The sequence below is a fragment of the Pipistrellus hanaki genome, assembly GCF_964339955.1.
Source record: "Pipistrellus hanaki genome assembly, chromosome: 1".
Lineage (NCBI taxonomy): Eukaryota > Metazoa > Chordata > Mammalia > Chiroptera > Vespertilionidae > Pipistrellus > Pipistrellus hanaki.
Window position 1 is genome coordinate 168,647,390 of NC_140503.1, and position 24,225 is coordinate 168,671,614.

A 24,225-nucleotide genomic window follows, 5' to 3' on the forward strand; every position below is an offset into this window, starting at 1 on the left:
AGTGGATTCACAGTATTAGTCTTTGTCTGACTTATTTCACTTACCGTATTTTCTGACGTATAAGACGACCCCCTAATTTTACAGTTAAAACATAGGTTTAGGCCTATATTTGCTATATAAGACTACTACGCCCCACTTCAAAGAAAAGACTTACTTTGCCGTCAAGATCTGCAGGTAATTTTTGTGCAGTTTTGGTCTTTTGCCCCCGATTTTCGGTTGACTTTTTTTTGTTTCAAAAGTCGTCCTATACGCCCGAAAATACGGTAGTATAATTCTCTCAACGTCCACCCATGTAGTAAAAAATGGCAAGATTTTCTTCTTTATTGCTGAATAAGATTCGTGTGTGTGTGTGTGTGTGTATCCTATATAATAAAAGGCTAATATACAAATAGACCAAACAGCTGAACTACTAGTCGCTATGATGCGCACTGACCACCTGGGGGCAGATGCTCAATGCAGAAGCTGTCCCCTAGTGGTCAGTGCACTCCCACAGGGGGAGCACCTCTCAGCCAGAAGCCAGGCTCACAGCTGGCAAGTGCAGTGTGGTGGTGGGAGCCTCTCCTTCCTCCAGGGCAGCGCTAAGGACCTCTTGGGGGGGATCTCTGCCTGCCGGGTTAGGCCTGTGGGGAGCAGGCCTACCTGGCAGGCAGACATCCCCCAAGAGGTCCTGGACTGCGAGAGGGTGCAGGCCAGGCTGAGGGACCCCTCCTTCTCCCCGTGTCCCTCCCTCCACGCTGCCCCCCCCCCTCACTCCCCCTCCGCCCCCCGCACAAGCGCTGTTCACTGGGCCTTTAGTGTATATGTAAGTTTTATGTCACAACCTGTTTATTCATTTATTTGCCAAATGACACTTAGTTTTTTCCCATATCTTCGCTGTTATGAATTATGCTGGTATGAATATGGGATTGTAGATATCTTTTTGAGTTAGTTTTTTTTGTTTTTTTCCTTTGGATATATTCCCAGAAATGGAATTGCTGCATTTGTATGGTAGTTCTGTTTTCAGGGTTTTTTTTGAGGATCCTCCATACTGTTTTCCTAGTGGCTGTTAGTTGGCCATGTTTCAAATGCTTTATAAGCACATATCTCTAGTGGCTAAAATATTGGACTATTTACTTTGAAATAATTTTATATTTATAGAAGAGTTCTTCTGTAACTACCACAACTTTCCCTAATGGAACTAATCATGGTACATTTATTAAAACTAAGAAAATAATATGCAATATAATTAAACTCTAAGCTTTGTTCAGATTATATCAGTTTTTTTCCTATGATATTCTTTCTCTGTTGTAGTGTTTAATCCATAATACCAAATTACATTTAGAGCTATATGTTTTAATATGAAAATTTCAAGCAATTTAAGAGGATCTATGCTAGTGATAGATAAACTATGGTCCATCAGCCAAGTATGGCTGGCTACCTGTTTTTATTTTTTAAGAATCACATTCTTTTAAAAATATATCTTTCTTTATTGATTTCAGATAGGAAGGGAGAGGAAAAGAGAAACATCAATGATGAGAGAGAATCATTGATCAGCTGCCTCTTGCATGTACCTTATTGGGGATCGAGTCTACAACCCGGGCATGTATCCTTGGCCAGAATCCAACCTGGGACCCTTCATTCCGCAAGCTGATGCTCTATCCACTGAGCCAAATCGGTTAGGGCACTAACTGTTTTATTTACATTTGTAATTTTTTAAAAACTGAGGTAAAATATATAAGATTGTATAAGATTTTTTAAGTGTATCTTTAAAAAAAAAAATAACTTTTAGCCCTAACTGGTTTGGCTCAGTGGATAAAGTGTCGGCCTGCAGACTCAAGGGTCCCAGGTTCGATTCCGGTCAAGGGCAAGTACCTTGGTTGTGGGCAAATCAAGTAGGGGTTATGCAGGAAGCAGCTGATGGATGTTTCTCTCTCATCGATGTTTATTAACTCTCCCTCTCCCTTCTTCTCTGTAAAAAAAAAAAATATATATATATATATACATAAAACTTTTAAAAAACAAACTTTTAAAGAATAATATTAATAACACAAAAAAATAAGAAATTCGAATTTTAGTCTTCACAGAGCTTTGTTGAAATGAGCCATGACCATTTATTTAATACTAGGAGCCCAGGGTGTGAAATCACACAGCCCCGCTCACCTACCCACTGCCCTGCCTTGACACTTAAACCTCTCCATGCAGAGCTCTAGCGTGCCTGGCCCAGCCCCTGACCCCTCTGGCCTTCTCTGGCCCCTTCTAGCCCCACATTCATTCCCTCGAATCACCTCAGGCTGGTTCCACCTTCTCCGAGTGCCTCCCCTCTTCAGCCCCATCTCTAGAGTAACACAGCGGCTCCGCCTGTCCTGGTGCTGGAGGAGAGCGTGGAGCCCTCCCACCTGCTGCGCTGTGCTCCTTCTCCTGGGAGGTGGATGGCAGGGCTCTCTTGAGTGCGAGCAGTGGCTGGTAAAGGACTGGTGAGGGCTCTATGGGCTCTCACCCCCCGCCCTCCCTGTCACAGGATGGTCCCTCCTCCTCCCCGTTTCCGCCCCATCTCCGGAGCAGTGCCCCACCATACACGTTCAGGCAGCCTCCTGCGATTGGTCGCTACGCATTAAGGCGTCCCGACCATTAGCATCTTAGCTCTTTATTATTATGATTGTTACAGCTTCTTTTCTGCTCTAATGACAGCCTATAAATACTTACTATTTAGCCCTTTACCGAAAGGTTGCTAACCTGATCTGTGTTATTAAGACACTAGAGGCCAGGTGCATGAAATTCATGCATTTGGTGAGGAGGGGCCCTCAGCCCAGCCTATGCCTTCTCACAGTCCAGGAGCTGTTGGGGGATGTCTGACTGCCGGCTTAGGCCCACTACCGACTGACGGCTTAGGCCCGCTCTCCATGGGGAGTGAGCCTAAGCCAGCATTTGGACATAATTAGCGCTGCTGCTGAGGTAGGAGAGGCTCCTGGCACTGCCATTGTGATTGCAAGCCATAAGCTCGGCTCAGGGCTTCTGGCTGAGTGGCTTTCCTCCTGCATTGAGCATTTGCCCTCTGGTGGTCAGTGCACGTTATAGTGACTGGTCATTCTGCCGTTGGGTCGATTTGCATATTACCCTTTTATTATATAGGATGACCTCTAACAAAAAATTTCTGAGTTTAATGGGAAGTGACTGTTATTTTTACCTGTTTCTATAACATGTGACCATAGTGTAATGGACATTTACATCAGTAAATACTTCTTTGCTGGGGGTTCACTGAAATATTTATGTGTACTTTCAAAAATAATTGTACTAAAACAATAGAATCTATAATTTGATTTGGAAAGATCTTAATATACTAATGTAAATGCTTTATATTTCGTTTTTAATAATTAGAATTTATAATACTTGACCTTTCAAAATATGAAAATCTAGGTGATATGTGGAGAAAGAGTAAAATTAAGATTTAGAGAAAAAGGAATTAAATTTTTATTTTGTGAAAAGATATAATAAGCTCTATAAGGGAGGCAAGATTTAGGGAAGTGTACAGTGAAGAGGAGTCAAAATTAGTATTGAAGTTTAACTTGAGAGTCCATCAGAAGATAATTCATTAGATTCAAGTTAAAACAGGCATGTTTGCCTTTATAGTTGTATTCCACTATTACAACCAAGAAAATTAACATTAATTTAGTAATAACACCAAATATGCATTACCTTCATCCCAGATATATCCTTTATGCCTGTGTGTGTGTGAGAGGGTGCGGAGGGGGGGACACATTGCTTTCCTTTTGATCCAAGATCAAATCAAGGTTGACACATTACCTTTGTCTGTTATATCTTTTTTTTTCCTTTCTTTTTTCCCCCGACTGCATTTATTATTAATATAAAAATTATTAAAAAGAAAAAAATTCATTTTCAGATCTCCAGTGGGTCTTATCCCTCCCTCTTGCCCACACAACTCCTGACCCATTTTCTCAGGGCCAGTTCAAGACTGAGCCTACTCACACTGTTTTTACAGAAAACAGCCAGTGGCAGTGACCTAGAGACAGGTCGGGAGAGCTCGTCAGGACTGTCCAACTTCCATCCAAAGATAGGCCAGGTGGAGATCCACAAAATTCAAATGAAAGGGCTGGTGTCCTCACCATGATATAGTTTAAGGAAAATGGACTATAGAGGAAATAGGCTAGGCTCACTGGAGCTTTAGAGTACATCTAATGGGCCTGTGTCAAACCCAGGAAAAGCGACACCAGAAGAATGGGGAGGCCAGGAAGGAAGTGTCGTGGAAAGTTTCCCATTTCTCCCATGTTGGGAGGCGGGGAGAGCCTCGAGGGCACCAAGAGCCTCACTCATTTTGCGCAGAAATACTCTAGTGTCAGGAAGCCACTGCAGTGTTGCTCATGATACCGATGGCAAAACTACAAAACCCAAAAGCAGGGATAGTGGCCTTTCAGGAAGTGACTCTGTCCCAGTTCATCCAGACTTGATCCCAGGTCAGACAACTTGGTGAGTTTCACAGAGCAGCTGTCAACTTTCGGGGAGGGGTTATCACATAAAAAGGACTTAAGACAAGCATCCAGAAGAAGGGAATAGTAGGAAACTGTTAGGCTCAGGAATCGAGGGCAGTGCTGGGATCTGGGTGGATAGGTGCACAAGGAACACACCAAATAAGTTTCCTGCTCAGCAGTCTGTTGGGAAGGAGAAAAGGGGACCCTGGAAGCAGTAGAGGGAACAAAGATGGGGTCCTGGAGGCTGGGTCAGTAGAAATGGTGCACACCTAACCTCAGTGATGAAACACTGGACCCCATATGGGGATGTGATGGACAGGGGTGAGTGTTACTGACTAAGGATGGTAACTGCCATAGTAGCTGTTACAGGGCCATAGGGAAATATATGGTCACTAGATCACAGAGGGCTCCCTCCTGCTCAGGTGGGAAGGCACAGTATCCCAGAGGAGATATGTTGAGGCCTGGGTGGCAGAAAGCACAGAGGTTCTCATGTCAATAGTGGCCATCAGATTTGTCTTCCACATCCGGGGGTACATCCTTAGAGTAGGGGAGGGGGCAGATAATCTTGACAAGTGACCAGCTTGTGAGCCTTTGAGGATGTCTCTGTCCTTTGTGAAAGACTACCATGGTCTGGCCCAATAAAAGGGTGCTCAGCATTGACCTCCCACCAACCACACCATATGGGTCAGACCTGAGGCCTACGCCTCCCCGAACTAGGCCTCTGTCCCTGGGAGGAGGTGAGAGACTCAGCAGTGATGGAATCATCAGTCCTCTTGTCTGAGGGGACCTCTGTGGAAAGAATCTGCATTCTTTTGTTTCTGCTCCTTCACTCAACATCATGTTTGTGAGATTCATCCAGGTTGCCTGTAGCAGGAGTTTGTTCATTTTTATTGCAGTGTAGTATCCCATTCATTGCATGCACATGCAATAACTTATCCATTCTACTAATGTTGGACATGTGGGTGGATTCCAGTTTGGGGCAGATTTGGAGTCATCAGGCTTTCCATTGGCCATGTGGGGAGGGCCTTCCCACAGGATTTGCATTATCTTTGTCCCCAGTCTCTTCCCACTTGGGCACCTGGGGCTGAGACAGCAGTGGCTGCAGCTGATTCTTTTTTCGTTTCAGCATGATAGTTGTGGCCTGCTGTATCTCTTTACTCTCCCCTGACTAAAACATCTAACTACCTTCCTTTGTTCTTGACGTTGAATCCTTTGAAGAGCCCAGTTGCCTAAAAATGTCCCATATTTCAGATTCACTGTTTCTTCAATCCATGATTAAAGTCAAACATTTCTAGCAGGAACATCAGGGAGGTGGTAGTTTTTTTTTATTTGTTTTATTGATTTTAGAGAGGAAGGGAGAGGGAGAAAGAGATAGAAACATCAGTGATGAGAGAGAATCACTGATTGGCTGCCTCCTGCACGCCCCTACTGGGGATGGAGCCCACAACCCAGGCATGTGCCCCTGGCCGGAATCGAACCTGGGACCCTTCAGTCCGCAGGCCAATGCTCTATCCATTGAGCCAAACCAGCTAGGGTGAGAGATGGTGTTTTGACTGCCTTACACTCTGACATTGTCCCACTGTTGGCTATGGAAAGTATGGCCACTTAGTTAAGGTGCTAACCATCAGATTTCTCTGTTGCAGAAGTATAGCTACAGCTTTTTCTTTTTCACCTGTAGTTTTCTTGTATACCCCTGTCTCCACAAAGGCATAGCCTCTCCCGTCAGTATTCCCCACCAGAGTGGAACATTGTTACAATTGATGAACCTTCATCAACACATCCTTATCAAAGTCCTTAGCTTCCATTAGGATTCACTGTTAGTGACTGATATATATTCCTGTAGATTTGAACAAATGTTTAATGATCAGAATCTACAATTACAGTATCATACAAAGTATTCTCCATGTCTTAAAAATCTTCTGTTTTGCCTATTCACTCCTTTCTCCCCCCCTAAGTTTTGTTTGTTTTGTTTTCTTAAATATTTTTTATGACTTTTAGAGAGAGAGGAAGGGCAAGGGAGACAGAGAAACATCAATGTGAGAGGATAACATCATTGGCTGCCTCCTGCTTGCCCCCCAACAGGCATCCAGCCTGCTATCCAGGCATGCGCCCTGACCTGAAATTGAACCAGCAACCTTTTAGTAGATGGGATGATGCCCAATCAACTGAGCCACAACGGCCAGGGCTTCCCCCGAAGTTTTTTAAAGATAAAATTTTATGTAACTCCTTGGCCATTAACTTATTTAAATTCCAGTGTTGATATTAAATGTGTATGTGTTTTATAATAAATAATAAAATATCAACTATTAGAATTATATTTTACTTGATAATTATTTTTGTAGTTATGTTTATGAAATAGAGGGGGAAATGGTGGTCAATGGACAAAGAAGTAAGCAAAGAGACTTTTTCATCTACAATGTTTTTTTAGCCCTAGCTGGTTTGGCTTAGTGGATAGAGCATCAGTCTGTGGACTGAAGGGTCCCGGGTTTGGTACTGCTCAGGGGCACATGCCTGGGTTGCCAGCTACATCCCCAGTCGGGGGGAGGGGGTGTGTGCAAGAGGCAGCTGATCAATGATTCTCATCATTGATGTTTCTATCGCTCTATCCCTTTCCCTTCTTCTCTGAAATCAATAAGAAATACACATATATACATATATACCTGTATATATGTATATATGTATGTATATATATATATTTAGGGGTGGTTCTTGGAATTTTAGGTTTTTTTAATTGTTTTTCCTGGGGTGGGAAAACTGTTATAAACTATGATTGTCTTCTGCATTATAGGTATTGTCAATATGGACTCGCCATATGGTTCTGTAACACCTTCTTCTACACATTTGGGAAACTTTGCCTCAAACCTTTCAGGAGGTCAGATGTATGGACCTGGGGCACCCCTTGGAGGAGCACCCGCAGCTGCTAACTTTAATAGACAACATTTTTCCCCGCTTAGTTTGTTGACCCCCGGTTCATCAGCATCAAATGGTGAGTACTGTAATTTTGTAATTTCCTAAGACGACGTTTGTGGATATGTTTTTTTCCTCTCCCCCCCCCCCCCCCCCCACCACCTCTTTTATCTTTAGAGAGAGGAGGAGGGGAGAAACATCAATGAAAGAAACACTTATCAGCTGCCTTCTGCATGCTCCCCACTAGGGATCAAGCCCTGACCAGGAATCAAACGAACGACCTCTTAGTTCATGGGACAGTGCTCAGTCAACTGAGCCATACTGGCCAGGGCAACATGCATGTTTTCTTAAAAACAAAAGGATTTACATTTTTAAAGTTCAGAATTTTTAACTTTTAAACCTTATCATAATTTTAATACTATAATATGTAATTGGGCCCTGAATGGGTGACTCAGTTGGTTGGAGCGTCATCCTATACACCGAAAAGTTGCAGGCTTGATCCCAGGTGGGGCACATACAGGAGGCTACCAATCAATGTTTCTCTCTCCCTTCCTTCCTTTCTCTAAAATCAATAAACATATCCTCAGGTGAGGATATTTTAAAAATGTAATTCTTCATCTCTGGGAGGAAGAATTTTGATAAAATTTCCAAGTTTTTAAATTACTGAAATCAACATATCAACATTGTTATATCAAACCAATAATATTTTATTGACGTTTATAAGAGGGATCTGAGGGGGGAAAATAAATCTTACTGTACCATTGATTTACCTTAACTTTCAGTTTTATTTGAGGATACAGCTTCCAAGGAGAAAGTTTTCCAACCTTAAAAGTATAAATAACACCCTGGGCTGTATGTCTCAGTTGGTGAGAGCATTGTCCCGTGTATTGAAGGGTTGTGGGTTCAGTTCCAGTTAGGTCACATACCTAGGCTTCAGGTTCCATCCCTGATGGGAGGCAACCAATAGATGTTTCTCTCTTCCTCTACCTCCCTCTCTTTCTAAAATCATTAACAAAGATATCCTTGAGTGAGGGTTTAAAAATTTTTTTTTTAAGTATAAACATCATATGCCTTTTGTCCACTTTAAGCCTCATTTACTGTATTTAACAGCCCAACTGATTTCACATTATCACATGTGTATTTTTAACTGTAATAAGATTTTGGACGCAATAGTTAGATTTTCAAACTAAGGAAGATCTGTCATAAATAGGGAATTCAAGTCATATTAACAGAATTCTGTAGTAAGGTTATTGGGTTTTGTGTTTGTAGTTTTTAATTTTCTGTATGTGAAAATAAAGGCATCAAATTACTTTCCCCTTAAGGAAATTATAGTAAGAACAATTTTTTAAACTATGGATTTCTCCTCAGCATTAAAACCTAGGTAAGAGAGCCTGGTTAATAGAATTTAAAAAAATAATAATTAGTCCAACTGGTGTAGTTCACTGAGCATCAACCCATGCACCACGAGGTCTTACAGGTTTGTTCCCAATCAAAGCACATGGCCAGATTGCAGGCTCAATCCCCAGTAGGGGCATACAGGAGGCAGGTGATGGATGTTGATGTTTCTCTTTCATCTATGTTTCTATCTCTCTCCCTCTCCCTTCCTCACTCTCTAATATGGATAAAAACATATTTTTAAAATAATAAATATTTACGAGCATATCAAAGTACATTGCTGACCCTGCCTGGGTTCCTCAGTTAGTTAGGGCATTGTCCTAAAATGCCAAGGTTTGAGGGTTCTATACCTGGTCAGGGCACATATAAGAATTAACCAATGAATGCATAAATAACTGGAACAACAAATTGATATTTCTATCTCTTTCTTTCACTATCTCTATCTCTTCTTCCCTATTTTCTCCTTCCCTTCCTTCTTCTTTCTCTCTGTCCCTCCCTTTCCTCTCTCTCTAAAATAAGTCAATAAATAATTTAAAAAGTGCATTGCCACTTAAAGCATGGAATTATTAATTTACATGCTGTATAGTTTTTTGTGTGTTTGTCAAATAATGAGGACTGTCACAAATAAAGAATATTGATTATCCTTGCACAGATGTCACTAAATGAGAATGGTTTAAGAAAGCATTCAAAGTGATTGTGGTAGAAACATGCCAGAAATAATGTAAGAAGTATGAAAATAATGTACCAGTATAAGAAGAAAATAATGGATCCTTCATTCAAAAGACAAATGGATTTCAACAGACAGATCTTCAATTCTACTTAGGACAGTTGTTTTTTAGTAATATTATGGATATGCAGTTCTAAAACTAAATCAGATATAATGTAGGATTGAGAAATGAATAAATATACTGATGAAAATGTGATCTAAGGTTCTCACTGTGAGAAGACAGAAGTGTGGAAATGGAGTAAGGCAAGCAAAACCATATGGAATTAGAGAATGAATGAAAATTCATGATTTTTCAGTTATATATGTATTAGATGGAATAAAATTGTCATTTCCCCCCTAGCTCTGTCTACTGAAAGCAATGAATCAACAGCAGCAGTGAGCATACTTAGTGTCCAGATCTTTCTGTTAAATAATCTTTTTCCACTAAAAAAGGCTAGAGCTTCTTGGAGAAATACCTAGGGCATAGGAAGTATAAGGAGAGGTTTATAATGTAGCAAAGTTTTTTCACGTCAGAGAGTAATTAAATGCTCAGAATCATAGGGGCATGTCAGAAGGAGACAAGAGATAGCTTGAAGGGGTCCCACTGGCCAAATTCAGGACAATTTGATGACCAAAATGAATAATGGCAGCTCATTGGATAAAGCAATCCATGGGTTAATAATCATTATACATAAAATTGCAGGAGAAGGAAACACTATTCCTTAGAATATAATAACGACTCATAAATGTACAAGGAAATTATAGTCATCATTTTGCAACTTTTAGAATGATTGATACAGGCTAGACCCTCGCACTTTTACCTCTGATACTCAATTTTTAACTAATTTTCACTTTACCTAATATAAATCTAAATATTGTTGCTTTTTAATGACTATTTGGTTTGTTTTTATCTGACCCCAACTCTTCTTTAGGCAGTTGGTTCACATGAAAAGAACCTTTCCTGAGGCCCCACAACAGATTGCTGATGTCTAAGAGTCTCTGTACCCCAGATGGGCAGAGGTCACCCGAGTCCTTATCTCACTCACACTGCTAAAATCTATCCTACCAACACTCAGCCAGTTCGTGCATTGATTACTAATCATTGGCTCAGACTGAGTTTCAGTCATTGGCAAATTAGTCAATGGGCCATTATGTTCAATCTTATAAAAATGTCAGATCAAAAAGCAATAAAAAAGCATTTTAATTTTGAAAGGAAGAAACTAATTTTACATTCACTATGCATGTACATGTTGTATATAGTTGAAATAATATATTTACAAAAATTATTCTTGTATGTTTCACATTGGTATTTTCTATTCTGTTTTCTTTAACCTTTAAAAATTTTTATGCTAGTCATGACCAACCGCATTCATCGCATTATCTACTATAGTTTAGTAAACACTGAATGAAGAAAACCAGTGTAATTTTCCTGCAGGAGCCCTTTTTCAATTTGTAATTCCTATTCTCTTTCGATTTGAAATCAGAACTCTGTCGTCATTTTAAAGCTAAAGTGGATTTACCATGAAGCCATTGGAGCTTAAGCTTCAGAGTACCTCATTTGCAAGAGGTCCTGCCAAGGTCTTGTACTTAATTTTGTATTCTTTTTCTGAAAAAGGTTCCCAAGATTGTATAAGGCCCCACAAAACTTCTAAAACCTGTTTTTTTGCCAATATATAAACTGGTATATTTTAAAATAACATGGCTCTGAGTTAGATTTTGCTGTTTTCTAATCAAAGAAATTATAAATTAGGCTCTTTTCATGGGAAGGAATATATAGCTACCCAAGGAATCTCAAGGAAAATGGTATTTACTTTAAGGCTATACAGGTCCTTAGTCAATTTGGCTCAGTGGATAGAGTGTTAGCCCTCATTCTGAAGGGTCCCAGGTTCGATTCCTCTTAAGACGCGCACCTTGGTTACAGGCTAGACCCTGGCCTGGGTTAGGGCATTTGCAGGAGGCAGCCAATGGATGTGTCTCTCTCACATTGATGTTTCTCTCTCTGTCTCTCCCTTCCACTCTCTAAAAATCAATGGAAAAACGTCATGGGGAGGGGATTAACAATAACAACAAAAAAGATTAGGCTATGCAGGGACATTGTCAGAACCATCAAGGGTTTGGGACAGCTATTCTCTCCATCTCTCTCTCTAGAGGATTTATGGTCTCTTACTCATGGTCTGTTTCTAGGGAGTCTCCTTTGTTTACTCTCTTTATACCTACGCTTTTTAATACTCTCATATTGTGTGTGGTTTTCATATATTCAGGTCATAATTAACCGGATTTTCTCTGTTTATTAATTGCATCTTCCTGAATGAGAAATATGATTGGTTCAGCTCATATGTTCAAGTCAGACCAGGTCAGTCATTGATTGCTGGCTAGCCTGAAATGTGCCATTCTTTAGTCCATGCTTGTCCTTAGTCCAGTAAACCTGCAGGGAGAAAGCAGAAAACAGAGAACAGTCATGTGACAAAAACTATGATTAGTGTAGTGGCAAAATCTGTGAAAAGGGCAAATGTCTAAATGAGGCAGGTCAGCAAGCAAGCCTAGTTATTCTGTTTATTTAAACACAATGTTAGAGAGTTACTCTCATTTTGCTTTGCTTTTGTTTTTGGTAGGCTACAGGAAAGGAAAGAGAAACTAGATCATACACTGAGATTAGGGCAGATTCCTGGGAATGGGCCTTGGAGAAGGGAAGGTGCATTCATCCCTCCTGACCATCCTGCCTGCCTGCTTCCTTTGACTATGTCTTGATTTTAATTGTTCTGAGTTCATTTTTCACAGGAATGTAATTATGCCCTTTCAATAAATGGTTTAAAAAACAATAAACAAAGTTTTGTTATCCCTGGTCTTTATACCATCTTGCATTCCTTATATATAATTGAATTTATTAGTCTTTTCTGGGGTCTTCTTTCTTTTTAATACTTTCCTGAGTTTTGTCATCTTGTTTCCAGTTTTACTAATTTAGAATTATGCTGTTCGTTCTTTTTTTATTGTTATTATGGCTCACTTTGGAATTTGAGTATAGTTTCTTTTTAATGTGCCTTTGGAATATTCGGATATAGCTTTCTTTCTGGCATGCTTTTGTTGTCTACAAGAATCCATATCTTTAATTTCATATAATAGCTTTCTATGGAATTTGACTGATTTCTATTGTGTTTTGCAGTTTTAAATGAAATTAGTTTTCCTGGATTTATAGAAGCAATATGTGGATCAGAATATTTTTTTCTAACTTAATGGTGTCAGAATTCCCTCTTGTAGGGAAGTGTGCAAAAATACAGTCTTTATACTTCATGTGCTGGCTTTGTTGCCTTTATCCACCTACCCCTACCCCTCTGCCCTGCTCTTGACTGGACATTCTCTTTGCATCTGTTGTCCTTTCCTGCTTAGTTAGGAATCTGTTCCCAGAAGGTTATCAGTATGGGGCTTTATCCTGGAAGAAAGCTTCAGCGGGTACTTCTGAGAGTTCATATTGCACCAGTTTTTTTAGACCTTATTGTGTGAATCCCTTGCAATCATCCACACATAAGCAGAACTCTCCCAGTTTCACCCATTCTCATATTGGCCTGCCCTGCTTTCCTTTTAGTTCCTTTGAATGTTTTGTGGTTCTCATATTGCTTCCTTCCACACAGATGCTGATACTACATAAATCTTACAGCTGTTAGTGATTTGTCCCTTTTCACTTGTATCTTTGGATACCTTTGTCTGTTAGGTTACCCAATTTTTTTTGTTTTGACTTTGCTAACTTAGTGGATTTTATTTTATGGGAGGGATCATCCTAGAATTCCATCTTATACCATTATAATTTTAAGTTGAATTTTCAAATATTTATAATTTCCTTAAAAATACTTACCTGGAGTTTCTGTCTTCTTGATTTGTTAAAAGTAAATGCTGTGAAGTAAATGCTAGTGGATCCATGACCACACAAGGTATACTTCATCTTGCTATTAGAGGATAATAGTTTTCTTGGTTTACTTTTACCCCTGTTTCCCCGAAAATAAGACAGTGTCTTATATTAATTTTTGCTTCCAAAGATGCGCTAGGTCTTATTTTCAGGGGATGTCTTATTTTTCCATGAAGAATACGGTACACATTTATTGTTAAATGAAAATAAAGGAAATTTATTACCTGTATACAGTATGGTAGTTGCCAACACAAACCAGACAAACTATGAATCCTACAGTATCAAGAATTTACTCATTTATTCAATGACAATCATGTCATCATCTTCTGGAACATCATCATAACAATCCAATTCCTGAATTTCCTGGTGAATTTCTTGTGACTCCATTTCTTTCAGAAATCAGTGGACCAAATCTCTCATGTTTAGCAATAGCATTCTGAGACAGAGCCTAGGGGGGCCTTATTTTCGGGGGATGCCTTATATTTTACTCAGAAGGAAACCTGTAAGTAGGTCTTATTTTCGGAGGTTGTCTTATTTTCAGGGAAACGCGATATAAATAAGTAGAGGACCGGTACACAATATTCGTGCACGGGTAGGATCCCTAGGTCTGGCTGGTGATCAAGGCCGATTGGGGCCTCCCTTTCCCGGCTGCTATCTGCCAGCCAGGCCTCCCTTCATTCCGCGCCACCCCCTGGTGGTCAGTGCATGTCATAGCCAGATGGTCAACTCCATAGTCTCCCAGTCGAACTCCTAAGGGGACTATGCATATTAGCCTTCTGTATATATAGATAAGCCTATCATATTTTATATTTTTGGTCCCAAATAATATCTGTATAATAATGTATAACTTATGAAGTACTTTCACATTCACTGGTTTTAGTTAATAATCATTGTAACTCTTAGATAGGCAATCCTATCAACTTAACCAAAAAATACCTCTTCAAGCATTAGTAAGATGGACTTGATCTTCACAGTATATTCCAGTATATATGATTATAAAACACATTCAGGTTAATCTTATTAAATTTTTCTTTGTCTTCCAAATTTCTGGGAAAGTGCTTCAGGAAATGGAAGCATTATGCTTTTGTGTCTCTGTATATGAATGTAGAAAGAGATTTTGCAAATTTATTAACTTACCTGAATTCCTTTGGGTATAGAGACACATACACACACACACACACACACACACACACACACTATACAGTAAAAGTTGGGTAGTGAGACATAGCTTTTTCTTGTTTTTTATTTTTTTAATTATAGTTTACAGTCAATGTTAATTTGTATTAGTTTCAGGTATACCACATAGTATTTTGATAGTTTATAAGCATATTAAGATTCTGTGAAGTACTGATTTAAAGAAACTTACTTTTTTCTTCAGCTAGTTTTTCCAGACTTGCTAGATATCTGAGTTCTTTGTTTTTTATAATACTAGAGGCCCGGTGCATGAATTCGTGCACCAGCTGGGTCCCTCAGCCTGGCCTCCGGGATCAGGCCAAAACTGGCTCTCCAACATCTCCCAGGGGGTCCTGGATTGCAAGAGGGCACAGGCCAGGCCAAGGGACCCCACTGGTGCACGATCAGAACCGGGGAAGGTCATGGGAGGTTGGCTAGCCGGGAGGGACCGCAGGAGGGCTCCAGGGCATGTCCGGCCCGTGTCACTCAGTCCCGATGGGCTAGACCCCAGCAGCAGGCTAACCTACCGGTTGGAGCATCTGCCCCCTGGTGGTCAGTGCAGGTCATAGTGACTGGTCGACCAGTCAGCTGTCTGCCCCCCCTGGTGGTCAGTGCGCATCATAGTGAGTAGTTGAGTGGCCTTAGAATATCATTAGCATATTACACTTTGATTGGTTGCAAGGATGAACAGATGACCAAACACTTAGCATTATTAGGCTTTTATCATATAGGATACCAAGGGCCCAAGGTGATTTGGCTCAGTGGATAGCGTGTCGGCCTTTGGTCAAGGGCCCGTACCTGGGTTGCAGGCTCTTCCCTGGTCTAGACCCTGGTCAGGCCTATGCAGAAGGCAACCAATTGATTTGTTTCTCACAAATATTCATGTCTTTCCCTCCTCTTTCTTCCACTCTCAAAATCAATGGAAAAATATCCTTGGGATTGGGACTTGCCAATATAGGCATGATTTTCCCTACCTCCATTTTAAAAAAAATTAATCATTTTCTTCTCATTGCTCTGGTATATTTTACTCAATGTCAAGGATTACTTAATTTAAATATTAAGTAGTTTAATGGTTTATTACATGTCTAGTTGCAGCACTAATATCTTCGCATTCAACTATCAAATAACTAAATGGAAAATTGTGCACCAGGTGCACCACGTTAAAAAATGACTAAGAAGTCATGGAACTTTAACCAAATTTTAACATGCATTATTTATTATTTAAACATTTTTCTCATATTTTATTTCTCTTCAGAATGCATATTTAAGGCATCTTTAGAATTTAAGATTTGGTTTTACAAAATTTGATGCTACATAAATGACATGTATACTATTGCAAAATATCTTTTCTCTAGATTCTCCTGCACAGTCAGTATCCTCCGGAGTTCGTGCACCTTCTCCTGCCCCATCATCAGTACCTTTAGGGTCAGAAAAGCCCAGCAACGTCTCTCAGGACAGAAAAGTTCCAGTCCCTATTGGGACTGAACGTTCTGCACGTATCAGGCAAACTGGAACTTCAGCTCCATCTGTTATTGGGAGTAATTTGTCCACATCAGTAGGGCATAGTGGCATCTGGTCTTTTGAAGGGATTGGTGGCAATCAAGGTATGATACGCTTTTCTGCTTACAGGAAATTAATCATTTTTATTTTTACAGTTCAGAACACTTACTATTCCCATATTACCTCCCATCAAATTTATCATTGCTTTTTGAAAATAGTCTAATGCAAGCATGTCAAACTTAAAGGCTAACACGGATTAAATAACAAGGTTTAGGTTTATGTGAGCCACAAAAAAACAAAAGCTTCAATTTTCATAGACACCTAGGTTTATTTCGATAGAGACATGTTGAATACAAAGGGCTGAGATAAATGAGCAATTGTTAGCATAAAATAATAGAACATTTTAATAAAAATTATATTTCTTGAACATTAACTTATCAGACACTGAATAACTGCAGATTATTAAGTGTAATGCAAATTAACCTATTTTTCCTGTTCTCTGAAAGCAAAATATTTCCTGTTGCGCTCACTAAAAAAACAAAACAAATCATAATGACGTGGCAATTGGCTGCTAGAATATTTGCTGCTAGTATTAATGGAGAAAAATGGTGCGCCCTGGTGTAAGGTGTGAAAGAAAAATGAATACAACACAATTATAGTAATCAGTCATTATCAAACGTTGTAGTTCGTTATTAATAATTATGTATAAAGGATATTGTAAAAATTAAGTTACAAAATTTTTATTAAAACGTTTCTTATATGCTATTACTATTACATTGGTTGAGCCGCATTTTTGACATGCTTGGTCTAATGTAAGCATATTCTTTTCTTCGTTTCAATTAAAGAGATGTTAATATTTCCTTTGGGGTTCTTTAGCCTTTACCTTATGTTGGCTTTTTTTTCTTTTGTTTTGTAACACAAAGTGTTTAAGTTATTTTGTTAGAGATTACATCACTACCTACAAACATAGAAATACTGCAGTAATTATGTAAAAGTAGGTCATTATTCTGAAGGAATTCATAATTGAATGTAGTAAATACTAGAAATATACAAAACACTTTATTTTGCTGTCTTCTGATTTTAAATGTTACCAATTATTTTCTCCTGCCTCTTTGTTTTTCCCTCAGACAAAGTTGACTGGTGTAACCCTGGGATGGGAAATCCTATGATTCATAGGCCAATGTCTGATCCAGGAGTGTTTTCACAGCACCAAGCAATGGAGCGAGAGAGTACAGGAATTGTAACTCCTTCTGGTACATTCCATCAGCATGTTCCTGCAGGATACATGGATTTTCCTAAAGTTGGGGTAATGGTGATTTAAATAAACATTTTCCTTATTTCCAGATGTTTTTCTTCTTAGTCTTATTTCACTTTCAAGAGGGGATAAGCATTTGCAGAATGATTCTGGGGCTGCGGCCTACAATTATAGGTCAAAATTTGGCTAAAATATAAATATTTATAAATCTTAATTTTTTTTCTCAGTTCAGAGAAATGTTTTTTGACAGAATATTTTGTATATAATTGGCTTATGTATAATCTAATGCTAGAAGAAATCATTATGATGGAAAGTAATTTTTAGATTACCTAGATAACTTATATTTTTCCAAAATGAGGTGAAGTTTCAAATATTATTTTAAAATATATTTTTATTTATTTTAGAGAGGAAGGGAAAGGGAGAGAGAGAAGCATCAATGATGGGAGAGAATCGTTGATAGGCTGTGTCCTGCTCATCCCCTACTGGGAATTGAGCAACCTGGGCATGTGCCCTTGACCAGAATTGAACCCAGGACCCTTCAGTCCACAGGCGTATGCTCTATCCACTGAGCCAAACCAGCCAGCAATCAAATATTAATTTTAAGTCTATTGATTGTATTGGGGAAAGTGAACCGTTTCTTGAATGTGCATAATAATTGTTTTCCTCCTTTTTTAAGGGTATGCCTTTTTCTGTGTATGGGAATGCAATGATTCCTTCAGTAGCACCTATTCCTGATGGTGCTGCAGGACCCATATTTAATGGCCCTCATGCTGCAGACCCCTCTTGGAACTCCCTAATAAAGATGGTTTCAAGCTCCACAGAAAATAATGGCCCTCAAACGGTAAGGCTGATCATTAAGTGAACATTTATGTATTAGTGTGTATGAGATGCTGGGACAAATAAGATAGGTAAATCACGGTAGTGAAAGATCATGGTGAATATGGGCAGTTAAGGAAATTTAATATAGCAGAGGGATGATGAAAATGGTACATAATTTGTGCTAAAATTATTAAAGGCATAAAGTATTTCATTGGGCAGTAGATGGTAATTAAAAGATTTTAAGTTGCAAAGTTTTATAATTTTATATAATAGATCAAAATTTACTACTATTATGAAAAGGGCCATATAGAGGTTATTGAGAGAATCATAAATGTCAAAACTATGTATAATTATAACAAATTCATAGATACATTGTATATGCTAGGGTGTTTTTTGGTGTATGTTTTAATATCTTTGACTCATTTCCCTTCTACAGTCCTAAACCTATGTATCCAGGTAATGGTTCTTAAAAAGTGATGATGGATCCTCTTTGAGGAATAAGAGGAGAGGCAAGGAAATAATTTGTAAAAGTGGTTTATCATTGCTTTTCTTCATTGTTTTCAAGTATGTTGCAAATTAAATGGGATTTAGCTATTTTAGTCCATAGCTAGAGTTTTATTTTAGTCAACTATATGTTAAATACACATTTAATAAAATGCATGTTCTTTATTCATAGGTGTGGACTGGACCCTGGGCACCTCACATGAACAGTGTGCACATGAACCAGCTTGGCTGATGAGGATCAGCTTGTTAGCCTGCAGATTCCTTTTCATCCAGAGGAAATCACAAGTGGCCGGAAAACTATTTTTATGCTCCCAAATCATTCTACTGATGTGCTTGACTGAAGTGTGTAGGCTTTTTGCAGAAGAACTTACTAACTGACCTATTTTCTGTGAACATTTGTGACTGCCCATTCCCCATCATCATCTGTTTTACCTTAGTTAGCATTTTTCTTATCATTTTTCTTTTTTGCTCTCCCTCTTCCCCTTCGGACATAACTTTCTGTTGAAGCTGTTCTTTGGCTGGTTGGTATTAGTACTGTAAACTGCTTCTGAGCAAACACGGAAATTTAGCAAAATTATGTAAACTTGATCCTGAAGTTTTAGAATGGCAAATAAATGTACAATTGTTTACATAACAGAAAAGGCTAAGCAGAAAGTAAATTTCAATATGTCAGTATAGAGGCTCTACTTTATGTAGACTTAAATTAATGTGAGATATGTACCTTCATATTCAGAAATCTGGATGTTTCCTTCATACATTAAACTATTAATAAGCATAACTTTTCTGCTTGTGTAATTTAAGTATAGAGTAAAACAATGGGCATTATCAGTGGATGTTTCCCAACATTGGCTTTTTAAATATCCATATTGCTCTTTTGAATTTGTTTGCAGCAAAGCACGTATAGAAGAAATTTATCACTTTTCTATGTCTTTTAATTGCCTTGCCACACTTAACTAATGCACACTTCACTCTTTCTTCTCTCTTCACCTTTATCACTAATACCAGTAAAACTCTCTTACTGCTCGTGAGATAATTTGTAAACATTTTTAATGTAATGGCTGCTACAGAGAAATGGAGCACCTTCATCACCACCTGTGGTTTCTGCTAACCATAAAATGTTTATTAGCCTTTCTGAGAATTTAAAAGCCACCACTGGTTCCCAGTCAGCATATACAAGCTCTTAATGTACTGTTTATTATTAAACAATTCAGTGTACTATTTTATATTGGATAATATTGATTCTTAATACTGGCTTTCCTGGTCATCCAGAGTCAACATAAAATTCCAATTTTCAGTAATATAGGGAAAAGTATCCTCCCCACACCCCCTCCAATTTTAAAGGCTTCTTGTTCTCTACACTTGTGTATTATCAGTGAAAAGGATCAACTGCTAACTTGGGGCAAGTAATTAAAGAAATTCTGCACTTGTCATAAGACAACTTATGGTAGACGTGAATATACAGATTATAAAATAAAGTCTTCTTTTAACCTGTTTATATAGGATACAGGGCCACACTAAACTATTCAGTGGAATTTATCTATTCCATTCACTTGAAACAATAAACAATAACGTATCCAAGAAGAATGTGTCCTACCCTGTCTCATATGGAAAAATAAATTTGTATGGTTGAAATGTAAAAGAAGGTAATCATAAAAGTCAAGTAATGTATGTATCAATCTGTTTGTTTGTTTTTTTAATTAGACAAATTCCACAACAAACAAACTAAAATTCAGATAAATCACCAGCATTCACAACATTAATAATGGTTCCTTGGCTCTTCAAGTAAATGAAAAACATTTTTTTTAACCTCTGGCATGAATAAAGAATAAAAAATTTCTCAAACATATCTTGAGGTCTGTAAACAAACATTTTTATTTTATAATTTAGGCGGTGGTCTTAAAATAGCTCAATTTGTTTTTACATTTGACAGATTGATAACCAAATTTAAAGGAAAGGCTAACTACGATCCTACAAATGAATTCAGCTATGAAATAAAATTGTAGCACTTTACTAAGAAAGGGATATAATGCTGTTTAATAGAATGTTTTATATATGTTTACATACAACTTTTGGACCTACCTAATTTTTGGTTAATTTCTTTCCTGTATTAACTAGGGTTATTTTCCAATTAAAATTACCCTGCTAGGTAACAGATGCCACCCCATATTTATTACAACACATGAGTGCTATTGATTCACAAAACTGAATTTCTTAAAATTCAGGATCTTACTGAAAAAGTAAAGTCCTATATTTTCTTAAGTTTCAAGCTCTGGTATGGGGATATAGATTGGGATGCTCCATATTTAATTTTGGAGATCGAGCTTAGTAAATACAATAACATGCTTTTAGAAGCCTGTATTAGAAACATTTTTCAAATACATTTTTTAAATCTCAGATGTAATGCAGTCAGTGCATTTTTATTTGAATGTTACAAGCATCATCTTTTGGGACCATTCATAATTGCAGATGACCCAATGTATTTCTTTCATTCTTTTAAGAAGTGACTTAAGCCAGGACCAGTTTGGCTCAGTGGATAGAGCGTTGGCCTGTGGACTGATAGGTCCCGGGTTCGATTCCGGTCAAGGGCATGTACCTTGGTTGCAGCCACATCCCCAGTGGGGGGTGTGCAGGAGGCAGCTGATCGATGATTCTCTCTCATCGTTGTTTCTAACTATCCCTCTCTCTTCCTTTCTGTGAAAAAATCAATAGAATATATTTTAAAAAATTTAAAAAATTAAAAAAAAAAAGTGACTTATGTCCTGGTTAGCATGGCACAGTGGTTAGAACATGGGCCCCTCGCACCAAAGGAAGAAGGGTCTCAGGTCAACGGGATGTGCCTGGAATGTAGGTTCCATTCCCTGTCCCAGTCAGGGTGCCTGTGGCAGGCAACCTATTAATGTGTGTCTCACAAAGTTACTTAATTCTTGGAAGTAACACTTAAAAATATACATATTTTTTTTTTTTTCCCACAGGAAGGGAAGGGGATAGAGTTAGAAACATAGATGATAAACATAGATCAGCTGTCTTCTGCACACCCCTGACCTCAACCAAGGTACATGCCCTTGACCGGAATTGAACCTGGGACCTTTCAGTCTTCAGGCTGGCACTTTATCCACTGAGCCAAATAGGTTAGGGCAACACGTAAGTTAGTTTAGACCTTATGTCCCAAAATAGTTAATATTGCAGTTGTTTTGTAACCTATTTATAGTAATCATCTTACTTTAGAAATGATTTTGTTTACCTTATGCCAACAGAATACCCACTTCATGCCTTTCAAACATATTTCACAATGCTTAAGTCAAAATACTGAACATATTCACAAAAATTCATTTTGGTATCTATTTGAAAGATTATTTTCCCTTTCTGTTTCTCATTACTCTGAAGTTAAATCCTTTTACTGCTAATTGAAAAGGATTTACAGTCATTTTTCCTTTTAGGGAGTAACTGGAGATAGTTTACTAAATGAGCCTGTTTTGTTCTTTATGAAAATATTATTCCATCTTTTTTGTATTCAAATTACCCTAAATATACATTTCATAAAAATTTTGCACCCTACATTATTTACTTTATTAAAACAATATAAAGTGTTAGACTAAACAGGGAAACTTAAAAATCACAAAATCTCTTAAGATCCTTGGGTTTTTTCAATCTTATTTTCATTTTATTTTTCAGAAACATTCCCACAGATCTCACATAGCAGAACAGAACATTTAAAGCATGCCAAAACTTAAAATTGCAATTTTTAAAATAAAAATTATTTTGAAATGATTAAAATATCAAAGGAAAACTAATTCATTGTTTTGTTTTTTTAATTTTAAAGTTGATTTTAGAGAGAAACATCAATGAGAGAGAAACATCCATAAGCTGCCTCCTGCAGGCCTAGTGGGGACTGAAACCCCCAAAAACCTGGCTATGCTTGTCAGGGAATTGTAATAGCTTCTGTTTCATGGGTTGACACTCAACACTGATCTACACCTGGTCATTGACATTGTTTTAAGTCACTATGCAGTCAGTTTCTATTGACTAGGGTGAATGCACCTGTCCAGATTTTTCTTTAATATTGATGTTTTGTATATTTATGCTACACTCTATAAATTCTGGATTCTCTTGAGTTTCTGGAAATATGCATCGCATTGATAAATGCTTAAGTCAGAATACTCAAGAAGCTAGTGTTACTGAGAATTAACTGGTGTTAATTCCAGGTGACTGGAATTTAGCATGACAGCATCATTAAGTACTTTAATATAACCTAGGTTACCTATATTATACACCTTGATGGACAGCAAAAATACAATCACTTGTATGTAAGTGAATAGAGAGAAAACTGGGCCACTGTGGCTTTGATAAAAGGAAGAATTCCTTCATAATGTGACAGTTGGAACGGGACTAATAAATGTGTTGTAAAAGGTTTCATATTACTGCTTTTAAATGAATTCACACTTCTGAAAAGTAAAAGCCAATTTTGCATGCTTAAATGCGTACAAACTAATCATGAGCAAATTATACAAGATTTTGTTTTCAGTAAAGAGAAAGAAGCTAACTACATTAGGTAGTTTTGGTTTTGCAAAGTAAGGACTTAAATAAGAAAAACCTAAGTCTGATTCCAGAGGTCACTTTTAACAATTGCTCATGAAAATAATTTTTAAAGTTTCTTTTGTCAAACATTTCAGAAAGCATATTAGGCCTATATTTTGAGCTCCAGTCCTTTGTTCAGCATTGTGATAAATAAGAATTTCAGAAGCTGCAGGAAAATTACAGAGTCTGTTTTTAAGGAGCTTAAATAAAAATTAGTCATGTGACATAGTAATAATGATGGGAATAGACTAATTATAAATACAGAACTTAAAAAATGTTTTACTATGTTCATTTGCAAAGTGTTAGGGTTAACAGGGTTTTGTTTGGTTTGCTCAATATTTGTATGCTCAACTTATACTGTACTCTGCAACTCAAAAGATACATGCATCACACTGCTGGATGACCAGTACATACATACACATTAATGGTAGACATTTCCCCCCCAACTTGCTCTATGAAGTAGGTAGCAAGATCTAATCATCCCCATTTTTTTAATTTTTTAATTTTTTAATTTTATTTTTTTAAATAATTGTCTTTTTTAAAATATATTTTTATTGATTTTGTACAGAGAGGAAAGGAGAGAGATAGAGAGTTAGAAACATCGATGAGAGAGAGTCATCGATCAGCTGCCTCTTGCACACCCCCTACTGGGGATGTGCCCACAACCAAGGTACATGCCCTTGACCGGAATCGAACCCGGGACCCTTCAGTCCCCAAGCCGACGCTCTATCCATTGAGCCAAACCGGTCCCGGCTCCCATTTTGATTTTTAAAAATGTATGTTTACATATACAAAATAAATAGGTTAAATATAAATTTCATTTAGATTACAATATTCAAATGGAACACTTTTAAGATGAGAATATGTGACCCCAATGACCCCAGAAAAGGGGGGCCTACACTGTTTGAAGAGATCCTAGTCCTGACCCCTGATACAGCTCCACAGTAGGAAATCTTAGGGATCTCAGCAATAGCTTGAAAGCATTTGATTTAGATTATATGAATAGTGAATGAATAAGGATTTTTTGTTT

General features: G+C 38.0%; 1 protein-coding gene across 7 annotated transcripts in view; it reads left to right on the forward strand.

Annotated features, from left to right (window-relative positions):
* ANKRD17 (ankyrin repeat domain 17) overlaps nt 1–20,292 on the forward strand; it is a 156,415-nt gene extending 136,123 nt beyond the window's left edge. For all 7 annotated transcript variants that reach the window (XM_084890475.1, XM_084890476.1, XM_084890479.1 and 4 more), the window contains 5 exons: nt 7,252–7,449; nt 15,898–16,146; nt 17,170–17,348; nt 17,974–18,138; nt 18,793–20,292. In XM_084890475.1, the coding sequence (XP_084746601.1) occupies nt 7,252–7,449; nt 15,898–16,146; nt 17,170–17,348; nt 17,974–18,138; nt 18,793–18,852 (851 nt within the window). In that variant the 3' untranslated portion in view covers nt 18,853–20,292. The remainder of the gene's footprint in view (nt 1–7,251; nt 7,450–15,897; nt 16,147–17,169; nt 17,349–17,973; nt 18,139–18,792) is intronic.
* Nucleotides 20,293–24,225: the final 3,933 nt, after the last annotated feature.